Source organism: Tiliqua scincoides, chromosome 3 (genome assembly GCF_035046505.1).
Source record: "Tiliqua scincoides isolate rTilSci1 chromosome 3, rTilSci1.hap2, whole genome shotgun sequence".
Taxonomy (NCBI): domain Eukaryota; kingdom Metazoa; phylum Chordata; class Lepidosauria; order Squamata; family Scincidae; genus Tiliqua; species Tiliqua scincoides.
Window position 1 is genome coordinate 238,226,862 of NC_089823.1, and position 25,189 is coordinate 238,252,050.

The 25,189-nt window shown below is 48.4% G+C and overlaps 2 protein-coding genes across 2 annotated transcripts; one reads left to right on the forward strand and one right to left on the reverse strand.

Moving 5' to 3' along the window:
* Nucleotides 1–1,132: 1,132 nt before the first annotated feature.
* On the reverse strand, nucleotides 1,133–7,634 carry RPL35A (ribosomal protein L35a). The gene is made up of 5 exons (XM_066622614.1): nucleotides 7,570–7,634; nucleotides 5,569–5,611; nucleotides 4,101–4,253; nucleotides 2,585–2,729; nucleotides 1,133–1,191 (listed from the first exon to the last, which is right to left on the reverse strand). The coding sequence occupies exons 2-5, from the start codon at nucleotides 5,577–5,579 to the stop codon at nucleotides 1,168–1,170; spliced, it is 333 nt and encodes a 110-aa protein (XP_066478711.1). The 5' UTR covers nucleotides 5,580–5,611; nucleotides 7,570–7,634; the 3' UTR covers nucleotides 1,133–1,167.
* A 34-nt stretch (nucleotides 7,635–7,668) lies between these two features.
* On the forward strand, nucleotides 7,669–24,392 carry IQCG (IQ motif containing G). Its single transcript, XM_066622613.1, has 10 exons — nucleotides 7,669–7,769; nucleotides 8,812–8,944; nucleotides 9,553–9,800; nucleotides 10,335–10,463; nucleotides 13,747–13,828; nucleotides 16,500–16,661; nucleotides 18,967–19,041; nucleotides 19,776–19,907; nucleotides 21,463–21,564; nucleotides 22,987–24,392. Exons 1-10 carry the CDS (start codon nucleotides 7,735–7,737, stop codon nucleotides 23,131–23,133), a joined length of 1,245 nt encoding a protein of 414 aa, XP_066478710.1. The 5' UTR covers nucleotides 7,669–7,734; the 3' UTR covers nucleotides 23,134–24,392.
* The last annotated feature ends 797 nt before the right edge of the window (nucleotides 24,393–25,189 follow it).

Consider the following 25,189-nt stretch of genomic DNA (forward strand, 5'->3'; position numbering starts at 1 on the left):
GGCAAAGATCAGAAGCAGAGGGCAAGGTGCCCCCCCTAAACTTCAGAGAGTATTGCAATGGCCAATGGTTCATTACTGGCAGCTCATACAACTGGTGCCAAAGCTGCATTTGGGAGGGTACCCCCAAAAGCAGATACCACTCAAGTAGGTCCCATTGTACCAGTCAGGGCTGAAGGTGGGCCCCAAACATTGCAGTTGTGCCAAAATAAATTGGCAAGTCTTAGGGTGTCATTTTTGCAGCAACAGAGTGGTTCCTCTGTATGCAGCTGATATAACTCCAAGGAGCAGTTCAGATCTGCTGGGATAAGCAGCTCCCCCTGTTGGTAGCAGAGCAGAGCTTTAAATCCCCTCAATATTTACCTTGGCCTGTGGTTCTCTAGCACTAGGACCCACTTTTTAGAATGAGAAACTGTCAGGACTCAGAAGTCATGTCATGACAGGAAGTGACATCATCAAGCATGAATTTTTTTAACAATCCTAGGCTGCAATTCTACCCACACTTACCCAGGAGTAGGTTCCATTTACTAGCATTGTTAAAAGCATCTTCATAGTGGCCTGTTGCAGTGCCACAAGTGAAACCTATCTGGTTCCATTGGTTCTATGACCTGTTCTCTTGCACAGCAGCACCTCACTGCAGACAGTTTTGGTTCAGGATGCTGAAGCTGCTAAAATGCAGAATTTGACTTCCAAGCCTGTGTACATTCTGGAGGCCCACAGTGGCACAGTTAGACAGCCAGAAAACAAAGGGTTTTCAGCAGCCTAAGAAGCAACAATTAAGCCCTGAGGACATCAAAGGGATTATTTCATGCCTGTACCTGCGTTCTAGTGGATAGCAGAGAGGAACTGGTGAGCAGGACTTTGGTGGTCAGCAGATGGAGCTTCTGCCCAATCTCAGCAAAGGCAGGATGTGCAATAATCCAAGGTAATGTACTTGGTTATCCAAACACATTTATGCCACAGAAGATGGCCTTTATGGAACTGAATTTGGATTCCTTCAGCTCTGATTATTCCTAAAAGTGTTCCTTACTTTAAAATAATACTACTTTATTAAAAGCAAATACTTACTAATGTTTGCAGAAGCATAACACTTTAACCCCAGAAGCTAGTAACAAAACAGCAAGATAAGACCAAGTGCAATATATTCTGAATTTTATTTTCAGTCCAAATTTATACTCTGGATGGATACAGCATCTGTAAAAAGAACAAACCCCCCAAAAGTTAAAAATTCTAAATACACTAGCGTGTAACAAATTATACTTCTAATCAGAGAAGGAAGTCTGAGATTTTTCTTTATATCCTACATGTTAAGTGAAAGGAGTCTTAAGGAGTTCAAAGCAACACTATCCCCAATGATTTTGACAGATGCCACACTTCTCTAGTTCTGAATTTCTCAGGACAACCTGGAAAGTGCCTTCTTTGTAGGATGAGCCCCAGCTTAGAAGCTCTTTATCTAGTCCAGCAGTAGAGTGGTCACCTTTTGATACCCACTCCAGAATCCAGTGGCTTAAAATTACCAAGAGACAGCACAACCTCTCACCACTGCCCAGGGCACTCCTGCAAGCAGATCCTACAGCACATGTATTACAGCAGTGGTTCCCAAGCTTTGTTTGGGACGCCACCCCCTTAAGAATGGTAGCAGCCTGACCAGGAACCTGTAGGTGCCATTAGTGAGGCACTTTCAGGTTTTGCTGCAGCTGCCGAATACATGCGAGGGAAAAAAAAAAAGCTTTTTATCTGCATGTGGCAAATAAAACCCAGAAGTGCTACTAATTGCACTTATGGATTCCTGGTTGGGTCTGCCCTGGGGGGTCATGATCCCCCAGGCTGGGAAACAATGGATTATAGCCTCCATCTATGAGGATTTGTAGACTCTCCTCAGTCTAGAACTTCAGTGAAAACTGTCAGAATCATTATGGAAAGACCAAACACACAAGTAATGCATTGAAATGTAGTTCACAGATGCTGCTGGATTTAAGGCAGTTGTCCCCCCAACTGTGTGCTGCGGCAAACCCACGGAGGTGGTGCTACCATTCTTGGCTGGGTCAAAATTGTGTAATATCCCACATGAGGTTGTGTGTAAAATCTCACAAGATCATGGGGAAGTGCTGGCGGCTGTCCTAGTCCTCCTGTGAAGCTAAGGGCCTTGTGACCAGGTTATGTTTAGGAACTACTGGTTAAAAGCATTTCCCCCTTTTCACTTGTTCTTATAGCTATTAGAAGCAAATGTATGGACAGAGAGATGTACTTGACAGAGGCTGCTCAACCAAGCCAATCCACACAAACTTGCTGCAACATTTTAGATCACTCATTAGGAGCCAAGAGGAACGAAGCGCCTCCTGAAATTTATTTTCATGTCTATATGGTACCGTTAGGACCTTTGAAGCAAAGCCAGCACCAGGCAATCCTAGGCAGCTCCTAGTACCAGGCAATGTGCACGGCCCCCAACACTGCATGCAGTCAAGAGGGGAAGTGGGACAGCAATGCAAACGTGTGCCAAGCTACTGATGCCCAGCAGGCAGCACCCAGTTCCTCTTCAACACCCTTCCCCCCCTCCAGAAAAGACTTGACAGTCGTCCACACTCACCACTCGGATTCGATGTCCAATGGCTTTGGCAGGCAGGTTGGAACGAAACTTCGCTCGCACCATGCCGCTGTTTCCGTGGGCCCGGGTCACCTTCCCCCAGATGACTCTGGTTCTGTTGGGCTTACCACCAGGAGTCACTGTATTACTGTGAAAGCAAACAGAGAAACCGTTAAGCCAAAAAAAAACCCAACCCCAACCTCTAACAAAAATCAACAAGTGCAGAACACTTTCTGAAGTGCTACAGTTCCAATGTAGCCATACTTGTCACTTGACCTGAGCAGAACACGTGAACTGTCTCCAGTGCCAAGTACAGTGCTCAAGTAGACTGAGGGGCCGGCTCTCTCTGGCAATATACCTTCAACAATTCAGACATGCCAGTCATCCCATGATGCTACACTTGCTGACCATGCAAACCAGCCAGGTGATACACTTAACAAAATAAGAGTCATTCAGCCAAAGTGCCTTTTATTCCAACAGTACATAGCTTGCAGTGCCACTGAGGACAATGACACTTTCCGAATACGAGACCAGGCCATGAGTAGGAAACACACTACAGTGAACCCTCGCCACCCGCAGAGATCATTCCAGGACCCCCTGTGAATACTGAAATCCACGCCGGGGGGGGGGGGCGCTGCTACATCTACTCATGGAGGGGTGCCCAGCCCTCTGGAGGTCACCTCGAAGCCTTCTCAGAAGCCTCCTGGATGCAACTGGAAGTCCCCACAACTCAGAACACCTCTGGACACAACCAGAAGTTGCCAGTGTGAACCAGAAGTCACTTCCAGTAGCATCCAGAAGGCTTTCTGAGACTGCAGGTGTTTGTCTGTGGATAAGGAGGGCCAACTGTACTTTCTTGGTCCCACAAGAACCAGACGCAATATATTTTGCACATATATTTTGTTACAGCAGCTCTAACATTTTACCAAATTTCAACCCTTTACCAGAATCTTCACTTCAGACAAAGTCATCTCTTTTTCTAATTGATTATTCTGCAGGTGAGAAGAATTCAATCAGTCACATGATTGAAAAACCACTACCTGCATTAGCTGTAAACTTGTAAACCACACTGAGATCCAGGCTCTGAGCCTGGAAAGGGGAAAATGACTTATAAATCTTCTAAATTAGTGCAGCCAGAACTATTAATTTTAAATTTATATCCTGCCTTCCTAAAAGAAATCAAGGGAGCTAACAATTTCAAAGTACTACATACATAAAATCAGAATAAACCAGAACCATGACAATACATAATTTACACACTATAATTATAATCACACTATACACATGCAGTGGTATACAGACACACAAAAAAGAAAAAAACAAGTCCAAATTTGCTCACTTTTGTAGCCTCTAATGTTATTGAAAGACATTGTTCCAAATGCGAGATTAGCCATCATGAGAAAAAAAAAAAACTTCTGCAATTCCACATAAGCATGCAAGTTGCTTTATTCTCAGCAAAACACATGAACTGTGCATAAGCACAATACCAACATATTCATGCCTAGTGCTGAGCACTTACTTTTTTGCTTTGTACACATAGGCACATTTCTTGCCTAAGTAGAATTCTGTCTCATTGCGGGAATAAACCCCCTCAATCTTCAGAAGGGCTGTGTGCTCCCTCTGGTTTCGAAGGCCTCGCTTGTAGCCAGCAAAAGTGGCCTTGGACCACAACCTAGGGAACAAAGCACACAAAACCCAGTCATTCAAGCACGCTGCACTAGAACACAGACTGAAAAGCAGGTTTGATGCTGTATCACTAGCACGCCTTCTAAAGCACCTGACTGCAGAGGAAAGTCAGACTATTCCTTTGATAGGACATTTTAACAGACAACTCTTTTGAAGGTTGTAAGCAGAGGGGCAGTATTCCATGGCAAGACAATGAAGTTCTCAGGTGATATTTATGAGTACAGGCCTATTAGTCTGCAGTAGCAACTGTTGCAAAATCAACCTACTTACCATTTGTTTGATCTGAAAAAGCATTTTACTACCTTTGCTTTCACCCCAACAACCCCTCCTAACCCCACCTGATGGAGAAATTGAGCAGAAAAAATGGTACCTCAGACCAGAGGTCCATGGAAGACAAGGACCTTGACCCCTCTTTCTGCAGTACACTTTTCTGAAGGCTACCACCTAATACACTGTACACATGGCATGCAGTGAAGACTTATTCTGGTATCTGCATCAGTATGTGGCAGCCAGTCTGTGCCATCTTCCAGCATACACTGAAGCTGTTGGCATGTGTGCAACTGAATGTGCCACAGCCTGCATGGACAAACCTTAGTTCCGTGCAGCTAACTGCCCATCTACTTAACACAGTGGCATGCCTGGACTCTTTATGTGCCGCAGTCAACATGCACATCAATGTCTCAGTGTTTACCAATACAAATGAAACTCAACTAAATAAAAGCCACATAATGTCACATAAAGAGGATGCCATGAGTTGAAATAGCACGTTCTTTATTTCTTGCCAGAATGTTATAAGAAAATCACTTTGTCAAGATGATCACAGAATGCCTACACCACAAGCAAGCAACCAAGGATGAAAGAATCACAGCACATATGCCCAATGCTGTCACTTCTCTGCAGGTTTTGGGTCAGAAAAGCTGTACAGAATGTCATTGCCTTTTGTTTGTCTCAAGAGCATTTATAAGGATGAGCCAGCCCAATAAAATGGAGCCTCTCTTGACATAAAATTTGCAACACACTGGGAGCCCAATCCTATGCATGTCAGAAGTAAACCCCATTTTAGTCAATGTGGCTTACTCTTTGGTAAGTGTGGATATGATTGCTGACTAAGACAATTTAGAGGAAGAGGTGCATGCTGAACAACTGGCAGCCACCCCAACAAGCTCCATCACAAACTGGCCAACACACTGATAGGTACAACACAGCGAAAGCCTGCACAACTAAGTAAGGAGCAACAAACAAATCATATAGGAGAGATGGCAGAGGCAGGCAAGAATTTCAATGGAAAAAAGTTTTCCTACCTGCCAGTCATGGCGCTGTTTTGAAGTCCTGTCCTGAACAGGCCTAAGGAAGGAAACAAAAGGAGTCATTAGCTGAAATATGCTCAGGACCAGTCAAATAAACCTGATGGATATGGGAGAGGCAATTTAAATCTTCCCGCAGCCTCTGTCCTTTCAGCAAGCAAGCGCAGAGAGAAAGAGAGGTGAACTTTGTGTCGAACGGTGTTGAACTTTCAGAAGGTGTTCGACACAGTCCCTCACCAAAGGCTACTGAAAAAACTCCAGTCAGGGAATTAGAGGACAGGTCCTCTCCTGGATTGAGACCTGGTTGAAGAACAGGAAACAGAGAGCGGGTGTCAATGGGCAATTTTCACAATGGAGAGAGGTGAAAAGCGGTGTGCCCCAAGGATCTGTCCTGGGACCGGTGCTCTTCAACCTCTTCATAAATGACCTGGAGACTGGGGTGAGCAGTTAGGTGGCTAAGTTTGCAGATGACACCTTTCCGAGTGCTGAAGACCAGAAGCGATTGTGAACAGCTCCAGAAGGATCTCTCCAAACTGGCAGAATGGGCAGCAAAATGGCAGATGTGTTTCAATGTAAGTAAGTGTAAAGTCGTGCACATTGGGGCAAAACATCAAAACTTCACATATAGGCTGATGGGTTCTGAGCTGTCTGTGACAGATCAGGAGAGAAATCTTGGGGTGGTGGTGGACAGGTCAATGAAAGTGTCGACCCAAAGTGCGGCGACAGTAATGAAGGCCAATTCTATGCTTGGGATCATTAGAAAAGGTATGGAGAACAAAATCGATGGTAAGGCCACACCTGGAGTATTGTGTCCAGTTCTGGTTGCCACATCTCAAAAAAGACATAGTGGAAATGGAAAAGGTGCAAAAGAGAGCGACTAAGATGATTACGGGGCTGGGGCACTTTCCTTATGAGGAAAGGCTATGGCGTTTGGGCCTCTTCAGCCTAGAAAAGAGACGCCTGAGGGGACATGATTGAGACATAAAAAATTATGCAGGGGATGGACAGAGTGGATAGAGAGATGCTCTTTACACTCTCACATAACACCAGAACCAGGGGACATCCACTAAAATTGAGTGTTGAGAGAGTTAGAACAGACAAGAGAAAATATTTCTTTACTCAGCATGTGGTTGGTCTGTGGAACTCCTTGCCACAGGATGTGGTGACAGCATCTGGCCTGGATGCCTTTAAAAGGGGATTGGACAAGTTTCTGGAGGAAAAATCTACTACGAGTTACAAGCCATGATGTGTATGTGCAACTTCCTGATTTTAGAAATGGGCTATGTCAGATGCAAGGGAGGGCACCAGGATGCAGGTCTCTTGTTATCTTGTGTGCTCCCTGGGGCATTTGGTGGGCCGCTATGAGATACGGGAAGCTGGACTAGATGGGCCTTTGGCCTGATCCAGTGGGGCTGTTCCGATGTGAGACTAGGAAAGCCAAGGAACTGCAAGATCCCTCAGTAAGCAAGGAGCAGCAGAGACTGCAGCCCAGGAAACGGCCCGCTTGGGGACTCAGTCTCTGGAGTTCAGGATTCCCTCCTCGCCTGCCGGGGGCGTGCAGTGGGCGGGCGGCAGGTGAGGCAGAGCCTCCCCACCAGAGCGCACTGGAAAGCACTGCCGCAAAGGTGGTGCTTTCCACAGGACTCCGGTGGGGAGGCTCTTTCTCACCTGCCCGCCACCCACAGGGACTCACGCGGGGAGGCTCTGCCTCGCCTCACACGGCGGTGCTGCTTTCCGAAGGCCGGCCCCGACTGGCCAGCGGGACTTCCTCCCGGGTAAGCGTGGCCAGCACCGCGGCCTCCGTCGGGAGCAGGGCCGGCGAGCGGCAGGGAGAGCTGAGCGCCGGGCCGGGCCACGGCAGCATCCAGCCGCCATCGGAGCCATCCCGCCCGCCACCGCCCCCAAACCGGGCTCCCCCCGCGGCCGGACCCCCGCCGCGCCCGCCCAGCACGTCTGACGCCGACCCCCTTCCCCGCCAGCGGCCCTGCGCCACCTCACCTCAGCCGCACAGCCCAAGATGGCCAAGAGAAAGAGGGAGGCGCGCGGGGCAGCCTGGGAAGGGGCGGGGCGGGACCCGCTGCTGGCGCCTGTCCGGAGGCTCTCGCGCGACAGGCGCTGCGCTGGTCGCCTCTGCCCGCGGAGGGCCCCACGCTTGGCGTTGCCATGGCGACGAGCTCCCAACCGCTGGTCCTGCAGGGGTGAGCCCCCCGTCGGGAAGTGCGGGGCGCTCGGCCCTCTCTTGGCCAGGCCAGGCCGGCCAGCGGGGGGGAACTGCCTGGGCAGGCCCCAGCCTGTGCAGTGGGTAGCTGGGGAGGCAGAGCACTGACTTGTGCGCAGCACTTCACCATGGTGTGCACTGTCTTGCACGGGGCCTCACCACAGCAGGCACTAAATTTTGCACGGGCCTCACAGTGGTGTGCACAAAATTTTGCAGTCTCACCATGGTGTGCACTAAGTTTCGCACAGCACCTCACCATGGCGTGCAAGCGACCCCTCCCCCACACAGTATTACAGTATCCCCTCATCTTACAGTATCTTGCAAAATGTTTTGCAGTAGTGTAGCTGGAGGGGGTGCAAAGCACTAAGTTTTGCACAGCGCCTCAGCAGGGTATGCAAGTGGTCCCACCCCCTCTCCTTTGGAGCCATTCCAGGCTGCCAGTTAAGAACCTAAGAACAGCCCCACTGGATCAGGCCATAGGCCCATCTAGTCCAGCTTCCTGTATCTCACAGCGGCCCACCAAATGCCCCAAGGATTTGGAGAGGAAGGAGAAAATACCGCCTGCTTACAAAGTGATTTTTAAATTCTTTAACGTTTAAGGCTACAGATGGTTTTATTTGGTCTGACAGCACACACACAGTAGAAATAAAAAACAGAATGAGGCATTTCATGTACGAGGAGAGCACACACCATGGTGAGGTGCCATTTGTATTGAGGACCAGGCAGGGAGGAAGGGCAAGAGGCAGAGGAGGAGAGGACCCCTCCTGGCCCACAGAAGAGGTCTGGACCAGCCAAAACAGGCTGTCAGTGATCCTTCTAACCCAGAACCATTTATTCTCCAGAGTCTTGGACACAGTTTTTTTATTTGTTTTAAGCTCATGCCAGGGATGGAGATTGGAGACCAAAAGCATGTGCTACCCCAGCTGCAAAACTGTCCCCACACCGCACCTAGTCTTGGCAGTTCTTGACTCTCCCATTCTACTTGCTTCCTGTATGAAATATGCTCTGTTCCTTTGGCCTAGAGAGGGCTTGGCCATCCTCCCCATCCTGGATGCTGTACGGTTTTCTGCCGTGCTGGAGGACTGCACTGACCAACTCGCCATCCTCGGCTACATCATGCCTGTGTCCTACGAGGGCAGGAAAGACCTCTTCAATGTAAGCAAGCCACAACTCTGGAGAGGGAGTGCTCATACTGACTCTTTTCCCCCTATAAGGTCTGTTTCTAGGATGCTCAGGATGACCTTGCCCTGCTTACCTTCCATTCTTTGCCTTTCTTCAGTAGCTTGCCTCCTCCTCCAGGACTATTTTATTTTGCAATAATTTATTCTTCTTTTTCACATAAGTACCAGTCTTGCCAACTTTGTCTTCGTAATATGGTGAATATGGCCTTTAAAGTCCAACATTGCTTGGGACTTGGGTGTCTGAAAGACAGTCCTCTCCCACATGAACCAGCCAAGTCTTTCTTTAGATGTCCTTCTCTGGCTTCCTCAGAGCTTTTCTGTGGTGCCATTTCTATGGTGGCAGCCAAATGACGAAACTCCCTCCTCAGGCATGTCTGCATGGTGCCATCTCTTAGATGCCAGGCAAAGTCCATCCTGTTCTCCTGGGTCTCTTGTGATATTTAACTTTTTTAATGGAGCAATTTGTTATTTTATCCATTGCTTTTTATTCTGTTGTTTTACTCTATTGGATTTTAAAAACTGTTTTTATTTTTTTTCTCCTTCACCTTCCTGTCCTTTGGTATCTCTGTTGTTCCTGTTTAGCTTGATGGCCAGGAAATCAAGGACATCCTCAATTCCCAGAAGGAGCTGAACACAAAGTACAAGCATCTTATGAATTCTCGGGCTGAGAGCCAAGCAAAAATTCCCATTGAGCTTGGCAAGATCGCAGAACTTGGGCGTCAACTGCAGGACACCAGCTGGGAGCTGAAGAGGGCCAACCACCTTTTTAGCAATGCCACAAAGCAGAGCGCCTTGTCTGTAGATAACATCAGAAAGATCCAAGCTGACAGGTGAAACATGCAAGCCACACGGCACTTGCAGAAATGATATTGCAGGAACAGGGTTCTCCTGCTGCTGTGAATCTGGAGACTACTAGGGGAACCCCAGAGGATGACCTGCTAAATCCCTGGGCTGCTCTGGGAGAACCTCTTGGGTTCCATTTAATTATGTCAGGGGTTCACAGATGGCAGCAACAGAGACATAGGAGAGTGACCCAGGACACTTTGGTTGACTCTGAGTCTTTATTAAAGGGATTTTGTGCACTCTTGTGCAGCCCTCACCAAAAGATTCTCTCTGGAGCCCCTGCCCCCCCCCCCGGTTTCTCCTTCCTCTCAGGCCAGCAGGGAGCCTTAAGTAGAGTAAGGCTTCTCCTTCTGCCTGCAGGACTATGAGGTCCATCAGGTCTGCAGCCAGGGCAGTTGTGGCAGCTTCCTACACATAAGGAGGGCTGGGGGTGAAAGGGCTGGTTTCATTAAGCCCATTACAGAAGGAAGCGAAAAAAGAAATAAACATGTCTTCTTGGTCACTGGTTTCTTCCCTGGTAGGCAATATGCATGTGATGTGATTGAAGAAACAACCGACGAAATGCTGACTCTGGGTACTTTTCAGACCCTGAAGTTTGCCATGGACAAAGAAAAGGCACAGAAGAACCACCTCCACAACCTTATTCTCAGGTTAGTAATTGAAATATAAGCAGCTGCCTTATAAACAGTCAGGTCAACAGAGGATGCTGGGCTCTGACTGAGGGCCAAAGCAGGCATGATGTGGGAATTCTAACTGGAGCACCCAAAGTTTCCTTTCTTCTTTGAAAATATTTAAAAGAAAGCAAGCAAGCAAGCAACAGCCAAGTGATGGGCAATTTGGAATGGGACTGTGGTGCAGAGACAAATCTCTCCATTGCCCTTATACCCAACTTCCCTTGTTCCTGTTAGCTGCAGAGAAGGAAACTTATGGGTGTGATTTCCATAAGGGCTGGAATATAAGATTCCCCCCTCCCCCCCAAGCTGTGATCCACACAGGTTCCACAGCTGTTTTGGGGGAAAGAAAAAGGCATTAGGCGCTGTCCTGGAACTCTTCCCATCAGGTCTGAACAGTCATCTCCAAACTTTGGGGCAGGGGCCCCTCACTTCTACTGGAAACCCTTGTTAAACAGAGAAGTCAGCCTAAATCTGGGCTTTCCTCCATGCAAAGCTTATTCCCATTACATGCTCCGCATTTCACACAGCACTGTATTTGCTGTGGCTATGCTGGTGTTTCCTGTGGTGAGCATATCCAGTATGAAGGGCAGACCTTACATCCCTAGGAACGTGCATCAGGGAGGTGTAGCCAAGCAGAGTTTCCTGCTGGAGCTCAACCGTGTGTGCATCTGGGGACATGCATCTCCCTGTCCTGTGTTTGCACTGAAAAAGTCACATCATGGCAAACGTGACTGTTGCTTGAAATGCTAGATGTCTCTGAGCTCCCAAACCTGCTTTGGGGTTCACTTCCCAAGGTGCAATGAGGCTTCTGTGACACTCTGTAAATTCTGGTATTCTGGAATAAGGGATTAGAATCACAGCATGATAGAGTTGGAGGTTACCTGGTCCAATCTCTGCTCAGCACAAGCAACTACAACATCCCTGACAGGAGGCCACCCAGCCCACCACTGCAGGAGGCAGGCTGTTCCAGTGCTGGACAGCTCTTACAGTGAGGAAATTCTTCCTCATGTCTAGCCTCAACCGACTGCTCTGAATTTTCAGCCAATTTCAGTCCTGTCTTCAGGAACCACAGAAAGCAAACTCCCCCACCCCCTCATTCTTCTGTGTGACAGCCCTTCTAAGTACTTAAAGACAACTATCATATCTGCCCTAGGTCTTCTCTTCTTCAGAATAAGCTTCCCAAGCTCTTTTTGCCTTGGCTTCCAGGCCTCCCACCATCATAATTCCCTCCCTCTGAACTTGCTCCAGCCTATCCATGTCCTTCTTGAAAAAGAAAGGTGAGATCCACAATCTCTGGATCTCTGTCTCCAGGAGTTCATTATCATACAGCCTATCTGTGAAAGCCATACAAGGTACAATCCACACCTCATCCTTTATCTTATCTGCCTACATGAGTGCCCTGATTTTTGGATTCTTTCCAAGTGAGAAAAGCTGAGACCTCAAAAAAGTGCTTTAAGTTTGAATGCGTATCATGAAGTCCCAATCCTGGCCAGAGGGAAAGGTCATCATTTCTGTTGGTTGTGCTGTTCATCAAGAGAGGTGAGGGGGATGGCGGCCAGAAATAGGGCCTTCTTGGTCGTGGCACCTGTATTGTGGAATTCCCTCCCCTTAGAGTTGCGAACAGCTCCTTCATTATTAACCTTCCCGCGAGGCCTGAAGTTGTTTTTATTTCAGAAAGCCTTTGATGCCTGATGGAGGGCATGGGGGCTACTTTTAACAATTGTTTTTACTGCTGGTTTTACTGCTGCTGGTTGTTTTATTATCTATTTTATTGTTGTATTTTATGACGTTTAAATATTGTTAGCCACCTTGGGTGCTCTCCAGGGAGAAAGGCAGATTACAAATTCAATAAATAAATACATAAATACGAGACCTGCATCTTGCTGCCACTTCCCTGCACCTGGCATTCTGTTTACCCTCACACACCCCAACAAAGACACCAGACTGCGGCTTGGGTTTATTTTATGAAACATAAGTGACCAAGTTTGAAAACATGAAACTACTGAACACACCTTCCCTCCCTCGCCAATCTGGGTAGGTGAAAATCTGCTATCCACGCCCAATTAGGATGACAGAAAAAAATTCCTACCCGGCCCTCATGACGAGCAACCAGCTAATCTCAAACTGAACATACCCATCATGACTTGTAATCTGTGATGGACTTTTCCTCCCAATATTTGTTCAATCCCCTTTTAAAGGCATCCAGGCCAGATGCCACCCCCACATCCTGTGGCAAGGAGTTCCACAGACTAATTACACACTGGGTAAAGAAATATTTTGCCTGTCCTAAGTCTCCCAACAGTCAATTTTAGTGGATGCCCCCTGGTTCTGGTATATGAGAGGGAAAAGAGCATCTCTCTATCATCTAATTGTCCCCAATCATGTCCCCCTCTCAGGCACCTTCTTTAGACTTAAGAGCCTCAAACGTCGTAGCCTTTCCTCATAAGGGATGTGCCCCAGCCCATTAATCATCCAGATGTTGCCTTACCAGCAGTTTGTATGAAGGCAATATAATATTGGCTCTCAATATGGTTTATTCACAATCCCTTTTTTTAATGATCCCAAGCATGGAATTGACTGGAGACAAGGCTACAGTGTTTGGGTTATCTAGCTTGGAAAAAGGTGATTAAGGGAAGACACGATCGATACCTATATACTTATGCATGGCATGGAGAGAGTGGGGTTTTTCTCAACTTCCAGGAGAGAGGTGTGCTGTTCTTACCTGTACGTGGACTTCCCAAAGGCATCTAGTGGGCCACTGGGAGATGCAGGATGCTGCACAGAACAGGCCTTTCGCCTGGCACAGCAGGACTATTCTGTTGTGGCTCTGTTAGGCTGATTATTAATGTCCAAGCATTTCTAGGTGGAGCTTGGTGGAACTGGGAGGAGATCAGCCTTGGGGGGGATCTGTTGCCAGCTGGAGTGTCTGCGTCCATGGTGTGCTGCTTGTCTATTTATAGCTAAAGCAAATATTGTAAGGACACCTTAAGTCTCCTTGCTCTCATTCAAAGGAAACTAAGCCTGAGCTGCTGCCCTTGCAGTTTCTCACTGTTCCAAGAACCTGGAAGTGCAACACAATAGCCTTCCTAACATTTATTGTGGACAAAATTGCTGCCCTTTAGGAGGAGCCTGTTTTTCCCTGTGAACTCTGAGCACCTCCTCAGGAAGTTTCCTTCTTGGCATAGACTTAAAAGTGTGGCCAGTCTTATTGTGTTCCAGGAAACTGCTGGATGTTATTTTCCCTTTTTTCCCCTTCTAGGGAAGAGTTGGGGAGGAAGAAGATAAAGACTCTCCAGAAGCAACTCAGTGATGTCAAAAAAGAAAAGGAGTTTGAGCTCCAGGTTTGGCTTAGGCAGTCATCTCTCTAGCCCCCCTTAATTTTATTTTTTTAAAAGAAAGAATAAAAGCAGCACACAAGAGAGTACAAGTGGCCATGTAAATGTTCACTAAAATCTAGTTGCTCTTAGAGTACAGCTCAGTCTGTGAAATTTCTTGCACACCAAAAGTGATCAAACTCCCAGAATAATGCATCAGGGACACAAAGCAAATGGCTGCTCCAATTACAGAATTTGGGCTTAGATGGCTTTGAAATAGGGTTGCACAAATTCAGGGGGGGATAAAACTGTCGGTGGCTGTAGCTGCAACTGAATTCCCCATTCAGAGGCAGCCTGTCTCAGAGAACCAGATGTCCTGGTGATCCCTGCTGATGTCAGGGCTCTGCTTGAGGGCTTCCAGAAGTATCTGGTTGCTGGACTAAGTGGGTCCTACTTGGCCTGGCCCAGCAGGGCTTATCAGAGAATTTGATCTCACTGGCACTCTATGAAAGCTGTTCCATGGGTTGCAACTTATAAGGACAGGAGGACAAGCTGAGCTGCTGGGCTCTTCTGCCACCATGTGGCAGGGCTTGGTTGCTCATTTTCTTATCTCAGAGGTGAGATTTTCAGCTCCAGTTCAGACTGCATGTGATGAACCAAACATACAGAGAATGGGCTGCATGTGGGTTGGTGAATGTGATGTGATATTGTCATGCTGAGATGACATGATATTGTCATGTCATCTCATTGATGATGAGAATGGTAGTATATGACTACTATATATTTAAACAGTTTACAGCGCATGCCTTCTCAGAAGTAAGTCCCATTATGATTGTGTTCAGTGGGAAAGTGTGTTTAGGATTGCAGCCTTAAATCCTGCCTTTTAGATTGTACAAAGTACAGCAACAGGCAAATGATATAACGAGTCATAAAAGAGCAGCAGCAGCAGCAAAGCAGAGTCCACTGAAAGGCTTGTAGAAAAGTTTTAATAGCTCATTTAAAAGCAGCCAGAGTGGGAGTCTGAGACGTTTCACAGGAGCGAATTCCACAGCTGTGGTGCCACTGTCGAAAAAGCCCTGACCCTAATCTCTGCCAGTCTAACAAAAGTTCACAGGGAGCCAGGCCTGCTTGCAAGGCTGATTGTAAGAGCCAAGCAGACTTGTGTGGGCAGAGGCTGTCTTTAAGAGCCAGGTCCCCTAAGGGTGTGAGGTTTTAAAGGTCAATAGCTGGGCTTACCAGCTAACAGGCAGCCAGTACAGCTGACACAAAGCTAGTATCCTGCGAGCATAACTCTGCAATACTGGGGTGACTTCATAGGCAGGGCACATGCAGTGGACTCCTCCCCATGCCTGTGCCCACCCCTCAAATTGTTACAGTCTGCTGCTACTCCCCACCATCGTGTTGAAGGACCTGGGGCCGACAGGGATGCCTACCAAGCAGTTGCTGGGCAAAACAGCAGTAGCTGACGGGCATCTTCTTCATCAAGTGCCATTTTATCATTCATTGACATACTGTGCATGGGAACCAGGACACTCAGGAACAGTTCAGCAGAGTCAGGGGAGGGGAGAAGGCAGTCTTCGGCTGCTCCATTGCCTCCCAGTAAACCTCCCCACTTGGTTCTGGGACCCTGGCTGGCAGTGGACCCTCCTATTGCTGTTTTATAACTCCTGCTGCCCCTCACCAGCACCCACTTAGCCAGCCAGGGTTCAAATCAGAGGAAAATGGGGCAGTGGAGACAAGTCTTCCTTGACAGCGCCACCCATAAATAACACAGTGGTGGGAAAGGAGGACTACTCCCAGGCCCTGTGTTGGTGGTGGAGTTGGCATGCACAGAGACTTTCCCAAGTGTGGGAGAAGCAAGCGATTGGGTGGCCCTCACAGGACTCTTGTCCTAGTAATCCCCCCCCCCACAAAGGGTGGAGCTGCAGCAGATTCTGAACCATTTGGCAGCAGAGACCATTTGCCAGTCACCAATGCACATGCGACAGGCTAAACCCACCTTCTCCAGGTAAGGTTGCAACTCCTGAATCAGCTGAATAGGCTGCAAAGTTGCCCTTCTACCCTTCATGTCACCTGGGCAGTCTGCGGGGATAATACTGGGCACAGGAGCACCACCAGACTACAGCCCATCTAGTGCAGCCCTTCAAGCAGAATTGCCCAGCACCATCACGCCAGGTCAGTGATCTTCTCAGCCCAGAGCATCCCGTCTTGTCTGGAGTGAGCTTCAGCTTGAAGATTCAGGGGAATCAGTGGCTCCTGTATCCCAGCAGGGCATCTTTTCCAGGGCTGGTGTCCCCCTTGGGTTTGTCTTTGTTTAACACTATGACTATCTCTGGGACAGGCAACAATCTTTTCATTTCTTATGTAAACTGCTAGGTGTGCTTTTTATTGGAAAGCAGTCATCATTGCTCCCAAATGCCAAGCACATAGAAAACAGACATGTTACAGGAGAGCTAGATTGAATTCCACTTCTGTATGAAGTTGTACAGAGGAGCTTTCAACTGTGTGAGACCTCACTGGCCCCCTCAGTCAGGCCCAAGTCTTCCATAGGAAACCTGACTGAGCAGCAAGTCCACCTCTGCCCAGCCTGCCAGGCAAGCCAGAAGAAGCCAGTTTCATCTGGAAGAACACAACCAGGCTTGGAGCCTCCCTTGCTTCTAGAGTCACCCTGGCGCTCACCTCCTCTCTTGTTCCACAGAACCGTAATGAGATGATTGCCTACCTGAAAGATCAGCTCCAAGAGATGAAGGCCAAGACTGACATGGAGAACCGCTATGTCAAGAAGGACACAGAGCTCCAGGTGGTTCAGGTGCAGAAGAAGTGCGACAATAATGAGAATGATATGCAGAACGAAATTGAGGTAAGCAGGTACCTGCACTGGGCAGGTGTGTCGTTCTTCTAAGCAGTGGAAAGATGTTTTCTTGTGCCAGTTGCAGACGCCAGCTGAGTGCGGGGAGGCACTGTCAAGCTCTTGGGAGTGCCATAGCCTGGTCTTTGACACTCAGGCATTCATTTCAGTGGGGGACTTTTCAGGGACTGAAAAAGGCTCTGTGGGCTCAGAGCTCCTCTCTGTCTTGGCTGTCAGCAGCTTCTTCCCCCACAAACAAAGCCCTAAAAGAACAGCCCTGCTGGGTCTGATGAAAGGTTCATCTAGCCTTGTGCTCAATGGCAGGCAGCAAGATGACCTTGGCATTTGTAAAAATTAATTGTCAGGTGCATTTGGATCTACATTGCCCCTGTTTTTGTTTAGCTATTATGACTAATTGATGCTGCATGATTCTTGAGCAGTTTGGGGGATTTAGTGCAATGGCTGCTGCCAGGAAGGAAACCATTTCTTTTCTGTCACATTTATAGAACTTTTTCACTTCCAGTAAACCTCTTCAAAACCTTTAATTTCATCCTCCCAACCACCCTGTGAGGCAAGTCATTGTTATTTCTGTCTTACTCCTGAAAAGTGATCCTGTTTGCTGCCCAGGTCACCTCTGCATCCAACGGAGTGACAAAGGCTTTGGCAGAAGCACGAGCCCTGGGACCTCCTTGAGGGCATTCCAGTATTCCTGAGATTCCACCAGACTCTGGGGTTGATTGTTGTAAGATGGATGGGATGTGAATGGGATGAGTCCCTGCTACGTATCTGTACCTCATCAGAGAGTGTTCTGAGCAGGGCAAGGGAGTCAAAGGGAGATCCCCACATCTAGACCCCAATTTTCCTGCCCTGAGACCCCATCAAGAGTGTGACCTGCCACATCATAGGGGCAATCGCATACTGGGACATTAATTGTCATGGCAACCATGAAGCCCTGAACTACACCAGAAGCAGCAGCCTTGGCAAAGGACAAGCTGAGTTGCCTGCAACACCTGGCAGGGAAGCAGCGGGGGGGGGTTGGGGCACCTCCTGCAGAATTTGCCAGGTACTGCGCAAGGAGGTCATGAGGCAGCCTCCACTGCTTGTGCAGTATCCTGTGTGAGAGAGATGCACGCAGGGGGCACCTTCCGAGGGGAGCCTGAGGCACTATTCCAGGGACACCCTTGTTTCTTCACACATTCCAGGCCTGGCACTGGAAACAGGGCCTGGCTGGGGCAGAGCCTTGGTTCAAGTGAGGCCTCAGTGGCACGCAGACTGGAGTGGTACCCATAATGGAGGGCTTCCCTGAGAGCAGTCAAAGCTGCTCCTCCCTGCATGAACCCATTTGGGGTGTGATGGAGTCAGAGGGACTGGTCTTTGCCTCTGAAGAATATTCTGCTTTTCTTCCTCCTTGTTGCCAGAAGCACGCTCTCTCTCTCTCTCTCTCTCTCTCTCTCCCCGCAAAATGACCGTGCTGGGGCACCTTCCTTATGAGGAAAGGCTACAATGTTTGGGCCTCTTCAGCCTAGAAATGAGGTGCCTGAGGGGGGACATGATTGAGACATACAAAATGATGCAGGGGATGGACAGAGTGGATAGGGAGATGCTCTTTACACTCTCACATAACACCAGAACCAGGGGACATCCACTAAAATTGATAGTTGGGAGAGTTGGGACAGACAAAAAAAATTTTTTTAACCCAGTGTGTAATTAGTCTGTGGAACTCCTTGTCACAGGAAGTAGTGATGGCATCTTGCCTAGATGCCTTTAAGAGGGGATTGGACAAATTTCATCACAGGTTACAAGCCATGGTAGGTATATGCAAGCTCCTGGTTTTAGAGGTAGGCTGCCTCGATTGCCAGATGCAGGGGAGGGCACAAGGCCACAGGTTGTGTCTGTTGTCTTGGGTGCTCCCTGGGGCATTTGGTGGGCCACTGTGAGATACAGGAAGCTGGACTAAATGGGCCTTTGGCTTGATCCAGCGGGGCTCTTCTTATGTTCTTACTCTCACACACCCCTCTGCTTTGCAGATCCAACTTTCTCACCCTTTATTGTCAGGGCTTGCCTCGAGCTCCTGTGCTTCCTCCCCTTCCCACTCTTCATTACTGCCAAGACTAGCCCAGCAGAAAGGTTGTCTTGATGATGGTGAATTTGCAGGTATATACGAAACTGCACCCTTTGGGCCACAGACTGACTTGTCCTCCAAAGCACAATAAGTAAGATAAAAAGTATCTGGGCTTTCTTGAGCGGCTGCCGGCTTGTTATTTTAGGTACATTTGCTGCAAGGCAAAGTGTGATTCTTTCTTTCTCCCCACCACAGAAGCTGAGGAATCAAATGGAACAAGAGATCAGAGTCCACATGGACATTGAAAATTTCCTCAAACTGCAGCAAACGGTGGGTGCTGGGTGGGTGGCGTGGGGGTGGGGTCCCTGGTGCTCCCTTCAGCCTATTTAAAAAGGGCCAGCTTGGATTATGCACCTCCCCTATTCTGCCGAGGTAGCTACAGGGGACTGTGTTTTTCCTCACCCAAAATTTTACTTACCCTCAATGTAACCTCTTAGCTGGAGATGTCAAAGATGGACCTTCAGAGGCTGAACTTTGATGTGCACCACCACAGTCACAAATCCATTAATTCAGAAAAAAACAAAAACTATAATGAACGTCAGTCAGGATTAAAAAGAGAAACTGAGGTGGCTGCAAACTGCATCTCTTCTACACCCATTCCAGCAGCAGGAGGTCAGGTGAACATGTGCAGGATGCTGCTGACAATGCAGGGAAAGGAGAACTGTGGGCACAGGTTAGAGAAGGTGCAGGTCTTGGAACTGGACTCGTACATTAAATAGCAGAGGGCATTTTCTGACCATTACATTCTTGGGAGCCCAATCCTATGCATGTCTACTCAGAAGTCCCATTATAGTCAATGAGGCTTACTCCTAGGTAAGTGTGGATAGGATTGTAGTGTAGGGAGAGAGGTTTGTCCAGTCTAAGAAATCAGCCCTAAGTCCCTCCCTACTGGCACCCATTCCCCAAGTGCTCAACAATCTTGTTATCCCATCAGAAGGCCAAGGCATGCCAAAGCACAGGTACACAACGCTAAGGAGGCTCTTGTGCGTGTGTGTTGCCAACAGGGCATAGAAGAGAGACTGGAGTATTGGATGGACAAGTACGAGAAGGATACCGAGGCCAAGCAGCAGGCGCTGAATGCAATCAAGTTGTCCAGAGCTGCTGATCAGGCAGCACTACAGGAACTGGCCAGGCAGGTAGGGAGAGCTGCATCCTTGGCTGCTGGTGACCAGTCTGTTGAGAGTGAGGTGATCAGGACTGCCAGGGCACTCTCAGGATCTCCAAAGGTGCCATGAACATGTGAAAACAGAGTGGATGACAGGAGGGTGCTTGGCTGGATTGGTGCCTCTGAAGAAGTGTTTTCTCAGAATGCTCTGGGCCAACAACAAGTGGGACATGTGGTGCAACTTTGAGGTTTCCTTGCCAGTTGTCACTGCAGTGGTGCTCCCCTTCCTTTCCTTCCATCCAAACCAGCACATGCCTCCCCAACTGTGGCCATGGCAAGGAGAGCACAGCGCCAGGTTGTGGTGGGCCCCGGTGCATGTACACCATTCAAGCATTTAAGGCCCCTGCAGGCCACTTCCCCACTTTCTCTCCCCACTTACTTAGTGAGAGTATGGATGGAAAGATGGTCACTTCTCCCTCTGTGCTTCTCTGGCACTCCTTCCCACAATTTCCTGCAGTAATGGGAACAAGTTCCATTGGCCACTGGGGGGGGGGGGGAGGTGTGCTTCCTCCACCCAGTGGACAATCTGCCTTGGTTTTTTTCTTCCAGGCTATCTGGGAAGATGCAAAGGGGGTGAATTGTGCCAAATCTGTCTTGCAGCACTTGCGGTGCTGAGGAGCATCCAGGGGCAGCTGCTGCCTCTTTCACCCTCCAGCAAATGGGCTTCCTCTGTGCCTCTAAGGAAGCCCAGCTGTGGCTGGCAAGGACAGGAGAAAGCAGACAGCAACAATGGGAGCCACTGAGCGCCACTGCTGCCTGCAGCTGCTGAGGTCTTCAGGAATTGGCCAGATGGGCCTTCAGCCAACCCCTCCCATTTTAAGGAGAACATTGATAAGCTGGAGCAGTTCAGAGTATGGCAACTAAGATGAGAAGGCTTCTTCAAACTAAGTCCTGTGAGGAATGGTTACAAGCTCCGGGTATGCTTAGCTCAGGGGGAGAGAAGACTTAGAGGCAACATGACAGCTTCATGAAGGGCTGTCACACTCTTTCTGAGCCCTGCTTTTTGGCTGCTGACAGCAGAGTGGGAACTAAGACACTGAAACTACAGGGAAGGAGATTGAGGCTGGACATGAGGAAGAATTTTCTAATTGTAGGAACTGTACAGCCCTAGTGGACACTCCTGCACCCAAGGTTTTCAAGCAGTGGCTGATGGCCACCTGTCAAGGATACTATTGTAGTTCCCTGTACTGAGGAGGGGGCTGGGGTAGATGATCTCCAAGTTCCCATCCATCTTTAAATAATTCTAGTTATTGTATTGACATTTCCCTGGTTGTTTCCTCTTTTACGGTGTAATTGATAGCAGCCCTGAGAGTGCCACCAAAGGGCAGGATATCAGGGATGGTATATAATAGAGAGCATTCCCTCTTGGCGCAGGGGGAAAGTGGCAAATGGAAGAAGCCAAGGGGGGAAGCTCCACAATGCATTGAGGCTTGAAGCCGAAATCTGTGGGAGAGGCAGTTGGGGTTTCAATATTTAAAGCCTGCCCTCAGGGTTTAGTAGTCCAAAGCATCTTTTGTTTCCTGCAGTGCCTGTTGTGTGAGCAAGCGATAATTGAGGACCGGAAGGAGAAGGAGGCTGCGCGAAAGAAGGTGGAACAGGATGCTCTGGAGATGAAGAGTATCCTGAAGGTAAGACAGTGCTGGAACTAGACCAGAGTGGCAAGAAGAGAATCCCAGCACTTTTTCTAACTTCCCCCAAGAGGTCATGCTGGGGTGTAGCATTTCCTCATTTTCTTGCAGAGCCCTCACCTGAGAGCTTCCCCCATCAGGGACCTAGCTCTGGAATGGCTTGTGTTCCTTTGACATAGCTCCATCAGCAGTAAGTGATGCTGGTGGTGCTTCTGGGAGGCAGCTCCTCCCACCGTTGCCTTGGCACAACTCAAGTTGTTTAGCAACCTGGAGGCATCCCTGCCCAGGGTCCCTTCCCATGTGGGTCTCCTGCTACACAAGAGGCAGGCTCTTCCTTGAGCTATGCTTGCACAGCAGAACAGACAGCCACATAGACTGTGCCATCCTGTTTACGCACAGGTTTTGTCAGTCATGAGACTGACCTGGCCACAAGTGCCAGGAGGACAAGGGAAGGTCCAGGGAGGACAAATGCATTGCTGGGGTTGTAATGGCTGCTCCTCTTAAGTCCAGCACAGTGTCTTTTCTAGTGGCTGTTTGTGGTGATCCTTTTGCCTCTTTTCAGAATTCGAGTCTTTCTGGAACATGGAGTCATTTAGTTATTTCATTTTCTCTGTAAACTGCTTTGTGAACTTTTTTGTGAAAAGCAGTATATGAATAAACTTCACACATACTTAACAACTTCCTAACTATACTAACTACAGTGCTGCAGGACATAGAATTGGTGCTGCCATGATACAAAATAGGCACATGCACGACCCCTTTCAGAGGCAAAAATCACCCGAAGTCATATGCAGAAGAAACAGAAAGGGGAGGAGCCGATGACTGGCCCTCAGGCTAGCAGTAAGTTGGGTCTCAATTGGACTCCAGTTGAGTTCTTAACAGTTGAGTTCTTCATTTTCTTTGCTCCTTCCCTCCTTGCCCCTCCCCATCATAGCTAAAGATAAAGGAAGCTACCACCAGGTTCTCCTAGGGAAATCTCCATCAGTGGTGCTCAGCTCTATTCCTGTGCCCTTTCCTGGGAGAATCCCTGGGAAGAGATGAAGTACAGGGTCAGGGCACTGACTCTTCTTTTTGTCCCTAAGAGTGGCACCAACAGATGGAGACAGGCCCAGTAACCACAGTCCCTGATCACTTCAAATTTCCACCCCCCCCCCCACTAGTGGCAGTCTTCCTTCCACCTTCTCCACAGAAATACTGTCTCTGTGTATTTCCTCAGCCCGCAACTTCTCTGCCTCTGGCCAACACAAGAGCCTACAAGCACCAGCTCTTGTGGCACCAGCTCGCCATGGGAGTCAGTAGAAGTGAGATGGATAGATGCAGTAGGGCCTGGGAGTCCATTATTAGCAAAGCTTGCTGAATGAGTGGAAGGTGGCATGTGCTCCAGTTTGCCACTCCTCACCCTCTTCTCTTCCTTGCTTCTAGCTGCAGGCCTGGTGGAGAGGCATGATGGTTCGGAGATTCCTTGGCCCTTACAAGACCCTCAAAAAAGCTCTGGAAGAAGAGCCAGCCAGCAAAGATAAAGGGAAGAAGGGGAAGGGGAAAGGAAAGGGGAAAGGAAAGAAAAAGTGATTGGGACAAATCCAATTCCAGTGTCCTGTTCACACTGAGAGTTTGGGTAAGAGAGCAGCATGTGGGGTGGCAAGTGGGTCAACCTGGTGTTTGGCAAGAGGGTCAGAAATGCTTTCTGATCTTGAACATGGTGCTGCTGTTTTTGATTCTAGCCAGCAAAGGGGCATTGAAGTTGGCAGTTCTGTTTTTCTTGTTGTGAAAATGAGCAAGCTGCATAAACAAGTGAAGACATTCTGCATCCATTACTCAAAAATGTGTGTGATCTTATCTCTTCCCCAGGGAGGTTACAGAGAACCATGTTTCTTGTCTGGAGCTCAAAGGGCCAGAATAAATGTTTCTGGCTACTGAGAACATCATCTTCCGTTTGAGCAAGACATGAAACAGGGAACTGTCACTATGGGTAGGAGGTTGCATTTCCGTCTCTCTCATAAACATGCATCTGTAACAGACTACTGTAACACAGTGTTTCTTAACCAGTGTTATGGATACCACCAGTGGTACTTGAAGTGGTGCCTGATGGTACTCACGGGAGTCCTGGCCCCCTGCTGCTCAGCCGTGAGATCAGGAATGTGACACAACAGTGGCAGGATTGGTGGGCAGAGCTCCAAAGTGTGCTTTTCTGCACTCAAAAACGCCCTCCCATCCACCCTGAGCCTCTTACTGGTGTCTGGCATGTTGTATCTGGCCTCCCAACCCAGAGGTAACTGTCTTCACCAGTTACTTCCAGTGGTACTTTGAATGGGTGGACAATGTAAAGTGGTACGATAGGGGACAAATGCTGAGAAACACTGCTGTAACACAACTAGATGGAATTCACCCATGCCAAATTGAATTCCACAGGATACTGACTTTCTGGAGATTCACTCTGAAAAACAGCCACCAGTTACCGTAGAGGCATCAGAAATAAACAATGCACAATTAATTTCTGGAATCCATTGCCATAGGATGTGGTTAATGGTGAGTGGGATGGCTTTAACAAGGGATTAAACAAATTCAGTGACAAGGAGGCCTGGTCCATAACAATGTGCTACGCAGAACTTCCATGTTCAGAGATAGTGTGCCTCTGAATACCAGGTGCTGGGGCAGGGGCAACATGAAGGTCCTTGCCTTTGTGTCCTGCTTCTGGACTTTGGGAAGTACCTGGCACCTCTGAGGAACAGGGTGCTAGTCTGCAAGGCTCCTCTTAGACTGAAGAAAGTAAGCCGTGTATTCTGGTCACTGCATCTCAAAAAAGACATAGTGGAAATGGAAAAGGTGCAAAAGAGAGCGACTAAGATGATTACGGGGCTGGGGCACCTTCCTTATGAGGAAAGGCTACGGCGTTTGGGCCTCTTCAGCCTAGAAAAGTGGCGCCTGAGGGGGGACATGACTGAGACATACAAAATTATGCAGGGGATGGACAGAGTGGATAGGGAGATGCTCTTTACACTCTCACATAACACCAGAACTAGGGGACATCCACTAAAATTGAGTGTTGGGAGAGTTAGGACAGACAAAAGAAAATATTTCTTTACTCTGTGTGGTTGGTCTGTGGAACTCCTTGCCACAGGATGTGGTGACAGCATCTGGGCTGGACGCCTTTAAAAGGAGATTGGACAAGTTTCTGGAGGAAAAATCCATTACGGGGTACAAACCATGATGTGCATGTGCAACCTCCTGATTTTAGAAATGGGCTATGTCAGAATGCCAGATGCAAGGGAGGGCATCAGGATGAGGTCTCTTGTTATCTGGTGTGCTCCCTGGGGCATTTGGTGGGCCGCTGTGAGATACAGGAAGCTGGACTAGATGGGCCTAGCGCCTGATCCAGTGGGGCTGTTCTTATGTTGATATGAGAGCCACTCCAACTAGACACACCTGCTGGAAATGGAGGAGAGGATCCAAACTTTATTCTTGCAGTCAGTTTGTAGGCCTTGGACTTACAACAAACATTCAAGTGTCTGATACCACAGACGTTCACAACAATAAAGCAAGCTGCCTGCCCACTCCCAGCATGGAAATGGCACTTTAGAGCTGGGATCAACTTGCTTCATAACAGATACTTCTTTTCACAGGTGCC